This window comes from Crinia signifera, chromosome 6 (genome assembly GCF_055691185.1).
Source record: "Crinia signifera chromosome 6, ASM5569118v1, whole genome shotgun sequence".
Lineage (NCBI taxonomy): Eukaryota > Metazoa > Chordata > Amphibia > Anura > Myobatrachidae > Crinia > Crinia signifera.
Genome location: NC_139222.1, coordinates 132,082,590 through 132,103,838, shown reverse-complemented (window position 1 = coordinate 132,103,838; position 21,249 = coordinate 132,082,590). Strand labels below are relative to the sequence as shown.

The 21,249-nt window shown below is 46.5% G+C and overlaps 1 protein-coding gene across 1 annotated transcript in view; it reads right to left on the bottom strand.

Moving 5' to 3' along the window:
* Positions 1 to 14,962, bottom strand: part of RAPGEFL1 (Rap guanine nucleotide exchange factor like 1) — a 46,666-nt gene extending 31,704 nt beyond the window's left edge. The window contains exons 1-2 of the mRNA XM_083147248.1: positions 13,025 to 14,962; positions 1,178 to 1,256 (exon numbers count right to left, since the gene is read on the bottom strand). Coding sequence (XP_083003374.1) covers positions 1,178 to 1,256; positions 13,025 to 13,415 — 470 coding nt within the window. The 5' untranslated portion in view covers positions 13,416 to 14,962. The remainder of the gene's footprint in view (positions 1 to 1,177; positions 1,257 to 13,024) is intronic.
* Between the last annotated feature and the right edge of the window lie 6,287 nt (positions 14,963 to 21,249).

The window sequence follows — 21,249 nt, the reverse complement described above, 5'->3', positions numbered from 1 at the left end:
TTGAATTATATCTTTCTTCATGTTAAATACAGTTTAAGTATTCTTATTTCTGGAGTCATATGGAGCCTTTCTGTTTGAAATGCATGATCATCCGGTCACATGAGGAGTGGCCTGTGAAGACACGATCTACGCCCTTCTATACTGGATCTCCCCACAGGCGTCTACATGGAAAGGATCAACAAGTAGGAAATTAAAATATTTGTGGAGGAGTAAGTAAAATTCTAATTTTCCATCAAAATCCCATTCAATGTACAGTACAAGACACAATGGGCACTGTAGCGTTCCAAAGACCTGGAAGACAGTACATATAAAGCTGGGTACACAATATAGCTGGTGTAGGCAACCTGTGGCTCTACAGCTGTTGTGAAACTATAAGTCCCAGCGTGCCTTGCCACAGTTTTGCTATTAGGGATTGCTAAAACTGTGGCACTGTATGCGGGGACTTGTAGTTTCACAACAGCTGGAGAGCTGAAGGTTGCCTATGCCTATATAGGATAAGCTCCACCATCAAAAATGTTAACGATATCGTCGGTGCTCTCGGACGACCATTCTAGCGAATACACAATATATTATATAATTTAGTGACATCATCTGGCCCCTTGCTGAACATACAGTCGTCAACAATATAGGCAGATTTGACTGAATGTTCAGATGACAGGGGGTCGTTAGCAATCTGCAGAAGTGCGCATCATCAACAATATAACATGTACACACTAGAAAATATGCATAATATCATTAACGATAAGATTATCATGCATATTGTTTAAAAATATCTATATGTATTTACAGAGGGAATGGCACTCCCACTGCTCATAAAATAGCCTCAGCAGGTGCCAGCGCAAAAATAGAAACAAAGTAGCAGAGGTGCGGCACTCCAAACTTTTTCACAGACCATATGAAAAACGACACTGACAAGTGTGTTATATCTTATATCAACGTTTCAAATCATATTAGATTTGTCTTCAGGATATCCTGAAGACAAATCTAATATGATTTGAAATGTTGGTATAAGATATCTAATGTGTACACACCTTAAGTATGCAGCAGAAATGTAAAATACTGCATTTGCACATTATGAACAGTTTTTCGGCCACAACTACATGGTCATAACATAGATAGATGTTCTTCTTCAGTACTTGGACAGCAGCAGTGCATAGAGAGACCACTGAAAGGATATTACTGTTGTAACTGGACCAAGAGTTCTTCCGTAGGTAGAAATAAAGTGTGCGTGAGTATAAAATCGTCCAACGCTAACTCTGATGAAAGGTAGAATAAAGAGAAAAGGTAACATCTATTAAAAACAACGTGCAAATCCTGTGCAGCTTCCAATATCACACCTTACCATCATTTATAAAATAACAAACAAAAATAAGTAGCTGTAGTGTGTGCCCTGGCATGTCTTACTGTGTAATGGACACACCCAATTACCCATACCTGTAATACACTATATGTGTTAGTTACATTATATCCATATACTGTGTTATAAACAGGAAATTAACACTGCAGGCAGAAGGTAAAGAGCCATCTCAATAGCATGACAATGATTACAAATATCACTGTCCTGATAATCCAAACCCAGGTGACGTCTGTGCATTATATAGAAACCCAACCATGTTGGGTTTCTATATAATGTACAGAGGTCTCTTGGCTGTGGATTATCAATGGGCAGCACGGATGGTGTAATGGTTAGCATTACCGCCTCACAGCGCTGAGGTCATGGGTTTGATTCCCACCATGTCCATAACTGTGCAGAGTTTGTATATTCTCCCTTTGGTTGCATGGATTTCTACTGTGTACTCCAGTTTCCTCCCACAATCCAAAAACATACTGGTAGGTCAATTGGCCCTCAACAAAATGAATCCTAGAGTGTCTATAGGTTCTGATGTGAATGTTCAACTATACTCTGTAAAGTGCTGCAGACTATGTATGCGCTATATAAGAAACTGGTCAAATAAATAATAAATGTTTGAACAACCTGTCCTGATAATCTGCACTCAGGAGATCACTGTATATTATATATAGAAACCAAGCAACGTCTGAAGATGTTCTAATAATCTACAATCACATATTTATTATTTTATGTTAAAATTAATATAATAAAATAAATGTAATTTAGACAGTGACCCAGAACAATCTTCGGTACTTGTGAGTTATCCGGGCGCCCGATTTTAGATCGGGTACCATCGGATCGGATCGCGTCGCATCGCGTGTTAACCAAATGGCATGCGATGCGACGCGACGAGATCAGCACCCGATTTTAGCAGTGTACCCGATTTAAACATTGGAATCAATGTAAAATGGTCCCTGAGACCCGATTTTACATTTATTTCAATGAAAAAATGCCCAAAACCCCCAAAAAGTGACAAAACTTAAATCCCATCCCCATTGTTAACGCCACTCCACTATTGACGCCAACCCGAAGCGTGGCGAGCGCAGCGAGCCCGCGAGGGGCGTCGGTACGCGTCCTCCGACCTTTTCATGCCCTACTATCCACGTCGGCGTGGAGTTGAGAATAGAATAGTGTGGCGAGCGCAGCGAGCCACCGAGCCCGATTCTCAACTCCACGCCGACGTGGATAGTAGGGCATGAAAAGGTCGGAGGACGCGTACCGCCACCCCTCGCGGGCTCGCTGCGCTCGCCACGCTTCGGGTTGGCGTCAATAGTGGAGTGGCGTTAACAATGGGGATGGGATTTAAGTTTTGTCACTTTTTGGGGGTTTTGGGCATTTTTTCATTGAAATGTGTTAAAATCGCGTCGCGTCGCATCGCGTGCCATTGCATACCATACAATAGCATCCAATGCGACGCGATTACGATGCGATTTTGGATACAAGGACATTTCAAGGGAAATTGCGTCGCATCGCGTCGCATCGTACTCTTATTGTACTGACATTCAATTTAAACATCGGGCGCCCGGATAACTCACAAGTACCCAATCTTCAAAATTTGCAGATTTGCATATCTAGTGGCAGGAAAAAGTTAAATCTCTATCTTTTCCATGTGCTGCTGGGAGAGAAAACAGTGACAGTCCTTTCTGCCCACGCACCTTATTAGCAAGGGAATAGGACAGACCTACAATACTGTGCCTCACATTTCTGCACCAGTAAAGGCCATAATAATAGCTCAGTATTTCAAGTGTCAACATGAAAATTGGGATAAACCATATAATTATCCATGTACAATAAAAAGCAGTTCTATTCTGGTAAACAAACCTGTCTAAAAAATGTCTGCGCTGTAACTCATTCGTATGGTTATTAAAGGGGAATTGCCCATGTAAAAACCTGTTTCCGTTCTTCACTGTAAGATGCAGCAATTTCCATTCTTAGGGGGTTATTCAGACCTGATTGCTGGGCTGTGACGTTGCAGGCCAGCTGATTATCGAGCGACTGTAGATCATAGGGTGCATGAGCAAGGCCATTCTGCAAAAAAATCTAGCATCTTTTCTAATTGCAAGCCGTTCACAAGTTCACTGACAGGAAGCCGGCATTTGGGGGTGGTAAATGCCCGTTTTCTAGAAGTGTCAGGGAAAACGCAGGTGTGTCCAAGTGATTTTTAGGGAGGGTGTGTGATGGCTGCACACACTGGAAAAATAATTAGATGGTGGGTGAGTTGGGAATGGATTTGCAGCTAAACGCCAATCTGTGATATTTTTGCAAGCCTTTTGCAGCCTTGCACAGGGCGGGATTTCACTCTGTCAGGGGGATGGCTATCTGATTGCAGGGCTCTGCAAATTATCAGAGAAGCAATGAAGTCTGAGAAAAAACCCATATGTAGTTTTAAAGAAATAAATCAGTTTGGCTGGTTAAGTGGTGGGTGAAGATGTTGGGGAAGGGGATGTTCATGCCATCTTCAAGTATTATTGCAAACTGTGTGCACAGTGTTGCCGTCAGCTTTTCCAAGCTCAGGTACTCGGAGGGGCATGCCCAATGAAGGGAGGTTGTGCCATTCCCCTTCCTTACAGACTACTAAAATAATGGCTTTTGTGCAGCAGCTGCAGCTGAGGGCACGGGTGGTGGCTGTTGTGATCACTTAGGCAGGGAGAGAAAGAGGACACTGCCGAGTGCCGTCCTGGGGAGGGATGTTACTACAACAACAGCAGTCAGTTTGTTTTCCACAACAGGGATGGAGGAGGGCAGTGGGACCTGGGATAGGCCCCCCAACAGGCCCGGGCCCAGGTAAAGAGTATCCACTCCCCCCCCACACACACACACAACCTCAGCACCACTGTATGTGCATTCTGTTCTTAGAAACATAGGGCCTTATTCGACCTGATCGCAGGGTAAATTTGCTCTCAAAATAGGCAAAGCCATGACAAATATAACGTGTAGATAGAGTGAGATTTGGGTGGGGTGTGTTGAAACTGAAATCTGAATTTCACTGTAAAAATAAAGCAGACAGTATTTACCCTGCACAGAAACAAAATAACTCACCCTCTGCACATGTCTATCTGCAAAAACTGCAGCCTTGCTAACAAGTCTGAATCAGGCCTCTAGTGCAGTGGTTCCCAACCCTTGTCCTCAAGTACCCCCAACAGTGCACGTTTTCCAGGTCTCCACACAGGATCACAGGTGATATAATCAGCTCCACCTGTGGATCTTTTAAAATGTGTCTGAATAACGAGTGCACCTGTGTACCTGCCGGGTGACCTGGAAAACGTGCACTGTTGGGGCTACTTGAGGACCAGGGTTGGGAACCACTGCTCTAGTGCATTGGCTCCTCTGGATTAGTGCACCGTTATTGATACACCATGTTACATTTGCCGCACCTGCAGTGCAAGATGATTTTGCACATTTTGAGAGCAAAATTGTCCTTCGATCAGGTCTGAATTATTCCCATAGTTAGGGTGACCAACTCATCCCTTTAATCCGGGACACATATTATTTACACAGGTTCTGTGGCTGGTTTTAAACTGCCACACCTCAAGACTCCATTTCACCTGGTTTTCAACTGCCGCAGAACATGTTTAATTAATATGTGTCCCGGATTAAAGGGATGAGTTGGTCACCCTACCCATTGTACATGGATAGTACGCAGGACTCCCCACTTATCTAAAAGATTACACAATTCTCTGTGCCATGGTAAAAAAACAACACATAAAGCAGTTACTGCAAAAAAAATTATAATATGAATGTGCAGTGAATAAAACTAAGCAGACATTTGTGCACACTACACAAACAACTTACTGACTGGCCATCGCACCAACATAGGCCCTTATTCTGGTTGGTGCGGTCAGAGCCGCACACGGGGCTCTGACCGCACAAACCAATCCCCGCCCACCCTACGGATCGCCACGGCCGTCCGTACACGGACGGCTGGCGATCCGCATAAAAATGGTGGAGGCGTACGCCTCCACCATGCTGGGAGCTGCCCCCTGCATTCGATGGTCGTCGACCATCGAAGGCAGGTCCGCACGCCGCGGCAGCTCCCGCAAGCTGAGACCACACGGACGATTGTCCGTGTGGTAGCTTGTATGGGGGCTGAAAGCTGACATCCGGCGACGTCAGCTTTCCGCCCCCATGAGTGGCGTCATGCCCTCATTACCATGCATACGCCCCGCGTTTGCATGGGAACGCCCATGAAACGCGGGGCGTACACATAGGGAAATGAGGGCATGATGCCTCTCACGCCCCTATACGCCCCCTTTGCGGCGGACGAAAGACGTCTGCGGCGAAGGGGGCTGCACATGCGCAGAATGACCTCTGCGCATGTGCAGAACAAAAACATCGGCGGTACGGCCGCACGCGGGCCGTACCGATCCGATCAGAATAAGGGCCATAGTGTGCAGTTTGGTAAGCATAGACGTCACACCTGGGAAGACATTTGAAGATATTGCCCAGTTGTGAAGTCAGTCCCTGCAGTCAGTGTATGAGCAGTTAGTAGGTCACCTGTATACACAGCCAGACATGCTGATATGTCTGCAAAATATAACAGTATTGGCTGTGCAGGCAGGGATGATGGGATATATCTGTGAACAGCATAGCTCAGACTTTTTTAGCTGTACCCACCCACTAATGTGTGCGCAATACACAGAAGTGTCCATATTCACTGTTGCCATGTTACATATGCAATGCTACTTTCATAGGGGTATGCCTACGCTCTCACCCACAATCCAAACACATAGCATGTTAAAAACGCATGTGCGAGTGTACGCAGCATGGTGTTTCATACATGGTGTTCATAGTGCACTGTGCTAAAACAAACACAATTTCCTGGTACATGGAGTTTGTTGTAGTTGTTCATCATATATAGTCCAACATTAGTCACAGTCATCACTGCTTCCCCATATTTATAACATACCGTACCATTGCCCATCATATACAGTATAACACATGGCTGCAGCCCACTCATCATATACAAACCCATCATCATGTTTACATACACTATAAAGTACAGATAAACATGAAACATAACAAGTATCTAACCGGTGCAATACAACTCATGTAAATACAAGATAAACAGATAGAATTCTTGCAAAACTACAACTCATGCTGGCCCTTAATCTGACTTGAGAGCAAAGCAAAAACAGCCACTAACTTTGCACTAACTTTGCATCTGGAGAAAATTTGTTGTAATACAAGGGAAAGAAATGCATTTATTGTTTTTGCATGCATGGTAAATACTGGCTGCTTTTACATGCAGCCCACAAATATTAGACACCTTGAAGGTGCATACACACTACACAACTTTTTATTAATGATATACATAATAACAATATTGTTAACAATATTACTGTGCATATCATCTACCGTAGTGTGTATGCACTATGGCCCTTATTCTGGCTGATTCGGACCGCTGCGTGGGCGGACGGCCGATGTTTGGTGTTTGCGCATGTGCAGAGGCGTTTCTGCGCATGTGCAAACAGTTTGCACGCCCGAACACGCGGTGAGTTCCGTGCAGAAAATGATCGGTCAGAACCATCCGAGCAGGGGGTGGAGAGGGGTGTGAAGGGCTGTTTGGGCTTGTTACCATATGCGTACGCCCCGTGTTTCATGGGCGTTCCCATGAAAACGCTGGGCATACGTATGGTAATGCGGCCGTGACGCATGTGTGGGGGGTGGACAGCTGACATAGCCGGATTTCAGCTGCCCGCCTATATTCCTGCTCGGAAACATGTCCGAGTGGTCTGGAGCACTCGGGGCTGCCTCACTGCTTGGTCCATCATTCGATGGTCGGCGACCATCGGAGGATGGGGGAGGTTCCCACAGATGAAGGAGGTGAAACATCCACTCGCGGTCCGTTCGCTCGGCTTCTTACAGCGTTTGGACGGCGTGAGCGATCCGTACAGTAGGCGGGGCTAAGAACACTCGGTTCCTGTCCAAAATACGCATCCGTCCGAATCAACTACAAAAAGGGCCTATATTGTTAACAATGCGCACTCTTTTGAGTGTTAACAAAATCCCTATCACTGTCATCAGTGACAGCATGTCAGTGTGTATGCACTATGTGGGTGATTCAGAATAACTTTTCCGCATATGCGTTCACTGCAACGCGCATTCGCATGGTCTCAAACTGCGGTTACCCTCTCCCTCTAGTATTCCCTTTTGAACAATGTTATCTTCTTTTGCCTATTATTTCTCTACTCCATGCCCCTCTCTTTCGCCCTCGTCACATTGCTCCTCCTGTAACAGCAGATGGTAAAATTTAGGAGGAAGCCCCACAATGGTGGCGAGAGCAGTCAAAGCCAGAGGAACATGATCCTCATAGCACCCTCTAGCTTCCTGCTTCCCATGACTCACGTGTCCTCCATCAAGTGATGTCTGCATACATACTACAGCTGATCTAGAGAACCGCACCCCTGTAGCTTGGCCTGGCAGGGGTCAGAGGGAGCCATGCCCACTTCAAGGCAGGAGCCTGATGGCAGTGGACTCTGACTGTTCTGACTCAGACTGAGTATTACTAGAAAAGCAAGTAATATATGTATCCAGACTCATCATCCCTGACAATGCCAGTCACATATATGCATATCTCCCAATTGTTCTGATTTTCGTGCTTTTCAGCCGTGCATGTGTGCGGTATAAATTTAGAGTAGGCAGAGGCTATGGGAAGCCCAGCAGTTGCTGCAGTGTAAGGCTTGCCCCTTATGTGACAAAAAGTACATGCCTGACACTTGATAACACCCCCAAAACCTCATACACTACGGTGCATGACCTAATGGAATATAGGCCCTTTCCACTTATACGTGCATTTGGCCCTGTCCACGTGTAACAGAATGTTGGAAGGTATTTAAATGTATCAGACTTAGCATCATTTAACTAGACAATAATATGAAACACTGCATTCTTGATTGGCCAGTTAAACAAGTGCCAGACTCATCTTCCCTTATTTCTCAAGTCATACTTTTATCAGATATATCCTGATTATACTGTGGGCAGCACTGCTAGCGTATTGGTCCCTCACAGTACCAAGACCTTGGGATCAACTCCAAGGCCCTAATTGTGTGGCGGTTATATGCTCCTCCTGTATTTGTGTCAGTTTCTACAGGTACACTGGCTTCCTCCTATAACTTATAACTATAAACAACAACAAAAATGAAGGGTACTTGTGTATTATCACGGCGCCCATGCCCACGGATCGCATGCCATATCGCATACGATTTGCGTACAATTTGCATACGATGCGATTTAGCACACCACCAATAGCCACATCAGCACGAAGTGTGGCGAGTGCAGCGAGCCCTGCGAGGTACAGGTCCTCCCCACCTGTTCATACCCCCACTATCCACGTCGGCGCGGAGTTGAATTTATAAAGTGTGGCGAGCGCAGCAAGCCACCGAGCCCTAAGCGTGGTGAGCGCAGCAAGCCCCGCGAGGGGACGTTGAAAACGAGCCCAAAGTGTGGTTAGGGGATGCAGATTACTTGACCTGTGTTCCGCGTCTCCTTGCGGGGCTTACTGCGCTCGCCAAGCTTCGGGCTCGTTTTACGCATCTGCTCGCCATGCTTCGAGCTAGGTGGCTCACTGCACTCACCACACTTTATAAAATCAACTCCACACGACGTGGATAGTGGGGGTATGAACAGGTCGGGAGGACGCATACCTCGTCCCCTCGCGGGGCACGCTGTGCTCGCCACGCTTTGGGCTGACGTGGATAGTGGTGGTGTCCTAAATCACATTGTATGCAAATTGACATGGGCGCCGTGATAATACACAAGTACCAAAAGAAGTAACAGTAGAGTTTGCGTATGTACAATGTAGCAATGAATATACATTATAACCTGACTAAGGGCACCCCGATACAGGGTTAAACTGACCCTGAAATTGCGGGGACAGGCTGTCACTGTGTTGTGCATACAGTGCAGAGCAGCTCCCAAGCACATGGCACATCATGTCCATGCTGCTGATGAGGAGACTCCAGAACTGCTCTGACCTGCATGCAAAGCAGAGAGCCAGAAGCAACAGTGGTGGGGTGCAAAATGGGTCGCTTTATTGGAGGGGGCCCCTGCTACTTAGCTGCCCCAGTGGGCCCCACAAGCATTTATTCAGTCTGCTCAGCAGAGTCCCAGATAAGAAAGTCATACATATTCCAGACCAAAATATGCCCCTTTATCAGTCAGGAATACTAATAGGCAAATCCTTGATTCACCTGCGCATTATCGCCTGCCATGAATATTGTAACCTCCTTATTACTAGCTTTCCCGTCAGAAAACCATCACAAATACTGTGACTAAACATATCTTCCTCTACCACACTCCAAGCTTATTTCTGAGGAGTGAGTAAAGAGCAAGGAACTCTGCACCTTGGCAAAACCATGTGTCACTGTAGGTGGGGCAGTCTTAAAATGTGCAGAGAGTTTAAGGGGTCAATCCAAATGCAGCTGAAGGGTGCAAATTGCAGCTGCAGCGACGTAGAAACGGTACCGCATCTCGCACTCCTTGTGGCCTGTTCTTATCCGGAATGTGCAAATCCAGGTACCTGTTGGGGTGAGAACATCGCTTGCAATGCAATGACTTGACCTCTTAGATTTGAGAGAGGCCAATCGAAACCGAATTCTAATTTGCAGTCTAAAAATAAAGCTGTCCAGCATTTCATTTATAGGCTAACTGCAAAAGCGGAAAGTACTGTATTTACGCTGTATGCAAAACATATATGTTTTGAAACATTGTTTACCCAGGTACAAATTAACTTTTTTCTTTTGTTTTATTCTTACCTCAGAATCAGGCCCTTATTGTCTGCAACCCTAATCTGTTGAAAAAATGTTTACGCTCCATATATGGCTAACCTTGTCACAACATACACCTCATCTTAAGCACTGTGCTCTGACCTTCAACTCTATTATCCTCTTATAACCTCCTCCACACTACCATTTCCAGGACATTTATGTCCTACCAGACTCTCCCCATATCACAACCCTTTAAATGTTGCCTCAAAACTCAACTATTCATGCTTGCATACCTTATCACCTTTTAGATATTATTGTTCACTTCCACCAACGCAACATTCACTGGTGTTGTAATACAACTAATATAATGTAAGCTAGAGAAGTGACTCTACACACACACAACCTGTCGCGCCTAAACAATAAAATGATGATGACTCAGCTGAAATCATTTAACTAGTCATACATGTATCATATTCAGCATCTCTGTCTTGCAGGTCATACATCAACTAATGGTGCTCGATTGCACACATATCAGCAATACCTGTGACATCACTTGTTTTCCTATGCAAACTTATCGGGTAAGCGGAAAAACTAGCTATGATATTGATATGTCATATGCTGTTCCAGATGGCACAAACTATATATACTATTTCTACTACAACTATATTGAACCCAACTGCAGTCAGGTCCAGAGATCTATCCTCTCTCCCCACCTCTACACTAACCATGGTCTCACTTAACTGTGGTCCTAACTACCTTCTCAGTTTCCCGTAGTAAGTGGCCCACACACTGCAAATTTCCATTGCAGGACATGTCACAGGCAATTATTATATATTTACCAGCCTTAGCATTCCTCATTTAGCCAATCAAAAACAGTGCGTATCAGACTCAAGCTCATTGACTAAGCCATCATATATGTATAGGAATCAGGATAGTATGGATGTTAAGTTTGACAGTTATGATCTAACTTTGGCCACAAGCTGTTGGTTCCATATTTGACACTGTCGTTTGTGACTGAGCTATAAGAAACACTTTAAGCCTATCAGCATCACAATCCCTAGTGAAAAGTGAGTCCCTATATTGTAGGCCTGGCCAATCTGGCTCTCCAGCTGTTGTGATCCGCTGAGTAGTGGGAGGGTATTCTGGGACTTGCAGGTTCACAACAGCTGGAGAGCCACAGATTGGCCAGGCCTGCACTTATTACTAACACAAGCAGGCATGACATTTAATGCATACCAAGCCTATGCTACAGACTTGCATCCATCACTACTCTAGCATCTTTTTGTATTTAACAAGCTTAATATACTTAATCCATACGGATGACTGGTGGACGGGATGCCAGTAGGTAGAATATGAATGCCAGCATCCCAATGTAGGGAATCCTGCCCCCCCCCCTCCCAAAACCCTCCATCCCCGCAGCCTAAGCCTCGCCCCACCCCAAAGCCTAGTCTTAGCCCCCCTTTTAAGTGCCTAGCTCTTCCACCTCCCACCTCCAGCCTAACCCTAAATCCCCTGATAGTGCCTTAACCTATTCCTCCACCATACTTGCCTACCTGACCCTCTCCATGAGGGAGAAAATGCTCTGTTCCTGGACTTCCCTGGTAATGTATGATTGCGATCACCTGTGGTGAAACACCTTTACCTAGCTCCCCACAGGTGATGGCAATCATACATTACCAGTGAAGTCCAGGAACAGAGCATTTTCTCCTGCATGGAGAGGGTCAGGTAGGCAAGTATGCCCTCCACGTAACCCCCCACATACTTCCAGTTATGATGCCGGCAGTCTGGCGTTTGCATCTTCGTCGTTGTCGAGATTCCGGCACTGATCTTCTGCCGCAAGTCAGGATGTTGCGGTCGGTATTCTGACTGCCTACATTCTGCATGGCGGGATCTCGCATCCCCTTATTACAGTTGTAATTCCACCACTATGCCTTCCATATGGATCCTTACTATATCCTGCTCAGCAGATTACATATAATTTATGTTGTTTCACCAAACATTGGCTGTAAAACCCCGTACACACACTAGATGACCTGCACTGCGGCCAATATTGTTAACGATATTGGCAGCGGGTGAATAAACTGAGCATACACACTGAACTATATCGGTAAACAATAACGTTCAATAACGTCACCGGGACCCGCTGAACAATATATAGCCAAAATTTATCTGCATGGTAAGCCGATGGGGGGACAGGACATGAGCGATGCGTCGGAGCATGCATCATTAACGATATTGAGTGTACACAGTACACTTTTTAAAAAAAGATAATGCTCAGAAGGGCCCTCCAAAGGGATATCATTTAGAAAATCACGGATTGTGTATTGGTCTTAAGCCTCATGTATCATTGGGGCAGATGTATTAAGCCTGGCGAAGAGATAAACTGGCGATAAAGTGAAAGATGATAACGCACCAGCCAATCAACTATGTTTGAAATATAACAGTTGGCAGTTGATTGGCTGGTGCGTTATCTCCTTCCACTTTATCTCTACGCCAGGTTTAATACATTTGCCCCAGTGTGTGGAAACCAGGCATTTTCAGTAAACAGTCTTTATACTAAATGTTACAAAACTGGCTAAAAATATAGAAAAATGAATTTTATATGCTTCTATGTAAGTGGGGCAAGAGACATGTTAGCATGTGGCTTAGTGCAGAAAAATCCATGTAAAAGAACATAAGGACTGACCATAGTAGAGAGTCACATCATAAGTACAAGATGAGTTCATCATTCCATTTCTGGATCACCTGTTCACTAGTCGATTCAAGAAAGTTTAAGGCTCCAATATAGAACATTTCAATTTTCATGGCACAGGCATAATACATTGCGGATGACAACCTTAAAAATACCAGCCTTTGATTCCTTGGCATAAGCAGTGGCAACCACAGCCATAAAATAATACTACTTTACCAGCTGTAACCCTTTACTTACCAGCTGCATCGCTCAATCTAGGGGCAGTCAATAACTGGTCCAGCACCCTTCCCAGGAGGGCCTCCGATGTATCAGGGGCAAGCAGAGGCCCAGGAGGGGAAAGTGTCCATCCACCAGACCCAGGTGGTGGCGTCAGAGGTTCTGAAGGGGACAGTTCATCAGATGAAAAGGAGAGAGGGGAACGTAGTCCATCTGGCAGCTCCAAGCAGTCATGAGAAGGTTGGGGATCTCCAGAAGGGTCTTCATCACATCTTTCCCCACCAGAGGAATCTCCTGGTGTATCCCTCAGAAAAGAAGGCAAAATTTTGGAAACGCTTTGCCTTCTATGTAGGTGTCGGGGCCCAGAGAGATGGGAGCTCTGTTTCTTTAAGAATTTCTCCAAGGGCTTCATGGTTTGAGGGGGCAGGAGAATAGTAAGAAAAGGGGGCTGAGCCCCCCCAAAGAATAAGGCACTATGTAATAGAATGTGTTCAGGGAACCATAAAACAAAACATTAACAAATTTTAAACAGTGCAAATGAAAATGTGGTATTTTTAAAAATACAATGAAGATACATCAAAAATAGGATGCTGAGTTTAGGGTACTATTTCAATAAAAATTACTGAAAACCTGAGCCCCCATTAATCAAAATAAAAACAAAATGAGTCACACTAAACTAATCAGATGATCAAATATAAAGAGAAAATGGGATACTATTGAAAGATATGTATCTGAGGGGAATGGTTGGAGATGATGGAGATACCTGCTCCTCTCCAAAAACAGAGCAAGGTCAGGACCCACCAAATGTCAAGGAAACTGGCCCATGAGATAGAGTACCATATGTATAGGGGGCCAGTAAAAATGCAGCGGGTGCAATTACAAATATAAAAAGGTTTGTTATGTGAAGTGTAGCAGTGTTCCTGCCTGAGGGAGACTCAGATGCCTGGCTGTAAGCAGGAGGTGGTGAGTGTCCTCTCACAAGCTGCCCATGTCTGCAGTCACGCCGGAGGGAGCAGGTGCCAGACGCTCTCCTCACTGGCACATAGCACCTGTCTTTCCACGCTGCAGTCTCTCCAGTGTGTCCAGCTGTCTCAGTTGGTAGGGTCCATGCGTACACAGCGCTCCTATGTAGCTGCGGCCGTCTCCCTGTGCAGCCTGCTCTGGTGATGCCCGGTCCTTCTTGCCGCCTGTCTCCGCGTAACCAGCTCCTCTCCTCCCGCAGCCTCCCTCTCTCCTGTCGCTGCTGCCCCTGTCCCCTCGCCCCCTCCTCCTTTGTTCCCCCAATGCTTTTCTTTGCCTCCTCTCTCGCTTCCCAGAGGAGGGAGGGGAGGCGCAGGGAGGGGGTGTTAGGGGGGATGCTTAATTAAAAGCTGTGAAAGTGACAGCACAGGAGTAGGTCTGTGTAACCCTCCCCTCCTGTATGCAGTCAGTGGTTGCATGCATGCATGTGTGTGTGTGTATGTATGTGTAGCAGTGCGGGGGGCGTGTAACCAGCAGCAGGCGGCTATGAGTGAGGAGGGTCTCCCTGTACAGGGGAGGAGGAGGAGGGTCCCGGCACAGCAGCAGCAATGTGTGTGTGTGTGTGGAGAGGGGGAGGCAGCAGGAACAGTGGCAGGCGCGGGCGGCTGCTGCGTGCAATCTCAATGTGCGCCTGTCCCTCGCCTCTCCCTGTGCCCACACCAACAGCTCCCCCTACCTACCAACACGGTGCCCCTCTTCCCGGGCACACACCTGGCAGCATCCTGTCACACCCCCGCCTCCCCCTCTCTGCCGCCCACCACTACACCGTGCGCTTATGCGTATTCTTTTTCATCTACCTCGTATTATGCCGGATTGTTTTTACCCGATATATACTATGCCCAGAGCATTACGCCTGCCCTCCATTTTGGAGTGGGAGATATTTTACTTATCCCCCTATAATTAATTTTCCATTTCCTTATTTCTAGTTTGCCCCTTTCCCCCCAGCACCGCCTTATACCGCACCCCCCTCACCTCTGTCATACATAGGTGTAATCTCTCGCCTGCCCTTCCCCTGGCTGCATCTGTAGCGCGGCTGCTGCTGTCACCTCCCCCTGTCCCAAGTGCAGGTAGATAGCAGCAGTGTGAGGGTGAGTCACCTCCCTGCCCCTACTGCCGCTCTACACCCGCAATGTGCCCCGCACACCGGCCAGAACTGATGCGGGTGTGCGGGGCAGTGACCGCAGTGGGAATGGTTTCCAGAGTTACATGGAGATCAAAGGGAGTGAGTTTGTGTGTATGAGGCAATATAGCCAGGGCAGCTGCACAGTGCACACATCATCCCCGTGTATAGGGGCTACTGAGAGATTACATAGTGTAAACTAAGCATTTACAAGAGGTCAGTGGTTCTCAAACTGTATGCAGTGGCACCCTGGCGTGCATTGGAACTCCTGCAAGGGTGCCTCAGTGCAATTGGTCAGTGTAATAGGCAAAATCAGTGCTTGTGTCTTTCTATCGAAAAATATATGCACAAACAGAACAAAATCCGGTCCACATAACTAACCCTAAAGGTGCCCATACACACAGCTTAGTTTGTCATTTGAATTGCTTTCAGCTCAATAGCCGCCCAGTGTGTATAGATGAGCAGTGAGCTCTGATGCGCCGCTCCTGCGGACTAAACGGCTTGCTATAGCGTCCTGCTATAGAAAGCCGTTCACATTGGCAAAACTCAATGAGCAGTGGAAAAATTGCTCAATGTGTATGCACTGAGCAATTTTCAGCCCAGAAATTTCATTGATTATCTCTGTGCATACACACTGGGCATAAATACCCAGGGGGAAATTTACAAAGATGTGAATTCTACTTCACATGCAATGTTGCTATGGGCAACCAATCAGAATCTACTTCTTATTTATTTAGCACCCTCTAGAACAGTGATTTTCATCCTTTTTAGCTTGCGGCAGACTAAATAAGATTTTCAAATTGCCAAGGCACACCATGAAATCCTAACAGGGCAAAACACATTGGTCCCCACAGGAAAAAATCCAAACCTATTGGCCCCCATATAAAAAAAAACAATAACACTGTCCCCACAGGTAACAAAAATAAAATACATTGGCCCTTTACATGAAAATAAAAGACCAGTAGATAACAGTTAAACTGGTGGTGGCTGTAAACTGGTGTGGCCATCTCTAGATCTGGTGGCACATTTGAGAACAGCTCAAGGCACACAAGTGTGCCACGGCACAGTGGTTCAAAAACACTGATCTAGAAGATAGTAGACTACTAGATTGTAAACTCCTCAGAGCAGGGCTCTCTTCCCTCCTGTTGTCAAAGCCCTCTTCTCTTCACATTTCACTCACAGCTCTCCCATACACAGGGCGGGATGTTGTAACATCCGCGCCCATTATCGCTGGCTACCGCATTTTTAATAACGGCATATGCTATAACATATGCCGTTATTCATGCAAGGGACAGCTCTTGCGGTAAGAGCTGTCCCTTGCGATGCGGTGCCGGCACTGGACTTCCGGGTCTGTGACCCGGGAGTCCATCTGCGCATGCGCAGACCCCGGCGCCGGCCGCAGGGCACGCTGGGAGGGATCCGTGACGGATCCCTCAAACAGCGCTGCGGTAAGAAGCCCATAGGCTTCTGCAGGGATTCGCCAGCTTTAGCTGGCGATTCCCTCCGCAGCGCTGACACTGCGGAGGCGCCATATAGCATATAGAGATGCGGTAGAAACCCCGAAAACGGGGTTTTTACCGCATTTCTGCTATATAGCATCCCGCCCACAAACACTCAGAAACCATCTTTGATTGCATACTCATCTTCATCATTGGCCACAAGCCTCTAGTAGTATGTTGATTGAGTCCTCACTTCTTATATTTAATCTGTAATGTGCATTGAACTGTGGTGCTCTTTACTTGTACTCTATTTTCGTTATTTATTCAATGTAATACTAAGTTTTGTCTCCCTGTACTGTTCCTTTGCACAGCGCTGCGAAACACTTGTGGCGCCTTATAAATAAAATCATAATAATAATAATAGTAGACAGGATCTGATTGGTTACCCATAGCAACATCACATGTGAAGTAGAATTCACAGTAAGCCCCCCCCCTTCAGTGTGTAAGGATGACATATAAACACAATTTAATTAAAAATCTGTGTCCAACCCTGCATTTTGAACACGGTTGGTCCTTGTGGCGAGCAGTGACAGACTCTTAAAATACCCCTTTCACACTGCACTTCAACCCGGGTTTTCCTAGGATTGGTGCTTACACACTGAACACGTGTCTGGCCTGGAAAACCTATGTGTGTCATTAAAAATTGAATTTTTTTATGGCTCACAATAATAATGCCTCTTATGTTAAGCAATTCCATTACCTCCTCATCTGTCCAGAGAGAGGACGTATTGCAGGAATGCAGGCTGTAGCAGCGTGGTACACAGGCTGGAAAAGTGTGGAATGCAGGCTGGACAATAATAGCTTCAGAAGTCAACAGCAGGCTGTAAAAGTGGGGAGCGCTGGCTGGGATGGTGCCTCTGTCCCGTGGTACGCAGCTCCAGCGTGCAGCCTGTGTTTTTCCAGGTTCAGGCTGCTGACCTCACAGGAATCCGCCAATAGCAGCGTTTCAGACACGGTTCGGGGCCTTTCTGACCACACACAAACACGTTAGAGCCGTGTTCAACCCTGGTAAAGACCAGGGTTGAAAAGCCGTGTTGCTCAACACAGGTTTTCTGGCTGTGGCGCTTTCATACCGCACCTTGACCCATGTTTAAGCCCCGCGAACACAGCAATAACCCGTGTCCCTAGTGCGGTCTGAAAGCGGTATAAGAAACTTTTGGCCTAGGAGTGCCATGAAAATAAATTCTGATACTCTAGGGTACTATGATTCAAAAAAGTTTGGGAAACCCTGTACGAAGGAGGCGCATGCAGTCTACTGATAAATGCTTAGCTGCATGAACATCAGCATTGCTTACAAATCTGAATCAGGCGCTAGGTCTTATAGAAGTAGGCTTGATACCTGTGTCACATTGATAGTAAACTGACTGCCCACATACAGTTTTTGTGTGTCCAACAATTTTTATCCTATCAAAGAACATCAAAGAGACTTTGGGAGTGTGGGCAAGTCTGTGTGATGTATCCTCTGTGCAATATGAATGGGAAGCTGTGCACTCGACTGTCCGCCCCACAGCACAGTCAGAGCGGCCAATGCCAGAGTACCTGCCAGTGTTTCATCTTCCAACAGGTCACTGTGCCGTGAGCCCCCACCGCCACCCCCCCCCCCACACCCCCTTTCCAGGAGAGGTCCAGGATGGGTGAGTAGAAGGCTCTTTGGGAGCCAGGCCCTGCCCTTCCCTCCCTTCTGTGATTGGTGCCCCCCCTACCACAAATCTTGAACAGTGAGGGGGGAGGATGCTTTGCCTCCCCCAGGTGCTGCCCACAGGTCCGTGCCTAATGGGCCTAATGAGAAATCTGGCCCTGGTGATGTCATGACCTCACACTGAAGTCGTTCACTGCTCCTCTGGAAATGTTCTGTATGGCCAACGTATTTTTATGGGGCCCTTGGGACCTGATGGACCCTAAGCAGGTGCCTTGTCTTGTGGAAAATCCACTTCTAATTACAGTGAGTGGTTACATGAGTAATAGAAGGAGATATAGGGAAAGGTTATAAGCCATACAACCTTTCTGCTCATATTACAAAATATTATATTTTCCTTCAACTGGTATCCAGATGATAGACCAACTATTTATTAGTCAACAGTTAATATTTTGATGCTGTATGGTGGGCAGATACAAAAGGCCAATAAAGGCCAATAAATAAAACATAGACAATTGTTAAGGTCAACAAGCTTAAAGTGTCAACGCATAAATAGCCAATGTGTGTTTTTTTTTTTTACTTGCTTGACTTATGGTGTGTACACACGGGGGCGATATGCCGTGCTATGTAAGTCCCGATGTGATCAGATCGCATCGGGACTCGCATCGCACGGCATGCATGGAGTGGCACAATTTAGACTATATAGTGCAGATCTGCACTATATAGTCTTGCCTGCCCTCTCTATCTGGCTGCCAATTTGCGCTCACAGGGGAGCGTGCATCGGCAGCGCATCAGGCTCGCAAGCCCTAAAAAAGCATGCGATCTGGCTTCCGATGTTCACTATATTGGCAACATCGGAAGCCATATCTTACCATTGTGTACACACCATAACTAGCCACAAGGATATCCATTGGGAACAGTAACCTGTGGCAAGTGGAGTGAGCCACCTGGCTTGAAGCATGGTGAGCTCCGTAGGTGTCTACATTTGTACTGGTGGTGGTTACTTTACATTAAATATACTCTACAAGATTTGGCTTAGAACACAAAATTAACTTGCCATTCATTTGTGTGTTTGCACCATAGTCATGTCCAACACCTTGATAAAGCCAATTCTTGGCGAAATGCGTTGGTGGACTAAGAGGGTGTCTCTATCCAGTTCTGGACCTTTGTGATTTACCACTGTTCTGACCCGGACCAGTCTCCTCTCCAATATTTCATTAACATCACGGATACCAATTGGGATCCCCAGCAAGGGCCTACCCAGGATCTAACCAGAACGGAGGATATTTATTCCAAGTAGGAGAGCAACACTCCACAATAACACCTACCGCGGGTAACTCTGGATACATTGGTTACCATATGACCCAGTCATCTACCAGGAGACAACATAGGAACAGACTTACCCATCAGTGGTTACATTAAATATGGTACTGTATAAACTGGACAATTTTTTCAGTTCCCCTCTTTTATTTTACTGTGTTCTATTTTTATCCACATTTTTATATCATATACCATGTCATATTCTATGTTTTTTAATTAAATATTTACAAATTTTTTTTTCATTTCATTGGCACAAATTTATTAATTACCATTCAATTTTCTAGTGCAGTGTACCCTCTTGTGTTTCTTCTGTACCCAGAAGGAGGTTGACTACCTCCTACCCACACTGCAGCTTGGCGAAGCACCCCATATCCACTGCGCCCCCTATACGAGGCGGTAACCAGTTACCCTCTCTCCCCCCAGAGATCATGTCCAACACCAGGCCTGGAACCATGAGGAAAAGCTCAAAATGCTTTGCCGTGACCTCATTGCCAGGGATGGATACTGTACTGCTTATGCCAGTTGTAGATGAAGTAAGTTTTTTTTTAAAAGACGGCGGTAAGGTAAGCATGTTCCTGCTTGCTAATTATTGATATACGGATGTCATAACCCCTTTATGAGGATAAAGGAAATGTTACAGAAATTATAGGGAGGGGTTATTTGGAGTGATAGGAGTGGGATGCGGACATTAGGTCACAAGTGTCTAGGTCAGGCATTCCCAACCACGGTCCTCAAGGCACACCATCAGTCCAGGTTTTGTAGATATTCAGGCTTGAGCACAGGTGACTTAATTAGTATCTGAGGGATTCTGATTAAACCATCTGTGCTGAAGCCTGGATATAGGGTGGCCAATCCCGGGATCGGGATCGGCGGGATCCCGGGATTTGGACCCCCAAAACGCCGGGATTTTAATCCCGGGATTGGCGTGTCCAATCCCGGGATTTCGGGATTAGACTGCGCATGCGCAGTCTAATACCGGGCAGCGTCTGAGCACTCAGACGCTGCCCGGCTTCTCCCTTACCCGGCCGGCAGTGCAGCACTCATCAGGTCACTGTGATACATAATGTGACTGCTGTACGTGATGATGACAGTCTTGACACTGCACCGTCAGGTAACAGGAGGTGCATGACTGCATGTGCAGAATGTAGTTTACATGCAGTGTGATAGTGTGTCTGACCCTGTGTGTGACCCTTTGTATGCTCTGCTCTCTACATTGTGAATGACATGATCTGTAGGACAGCACAGAATCATGTGCTATGCTTAAGGCCGGTTTCACACACTCCGGCTCCTGCCGGACGGTGAAATCCCGCACGGCCAGGGAGCCGTGCCGCACACATTAGTTGTGAATGGACACTATTGTGTCCATTAACATGGGACGGCCACGGCCCGGCCGCACGGCTGCAGCCGGATCCCGCCACTGGAAGGGACGGCTGCCGGGCTGTGGCCATCCCCTCCATGTTAAAGTACTGTGTGCGGCATGGCTCCCTAGCCGTGTGGGATTTCACCGTCCGGCAGGAGCCGGAGTGTGTGAAACCGGCCTTACACTCCACAGGGACTTCTTCCACCCTCCTGATCCCACCAGATAGCAGCCTGTTGCAATAAGACTTAATTTCCCAGTGTCCATTCTCCGATGGAAGGGATAGGCCGGCTG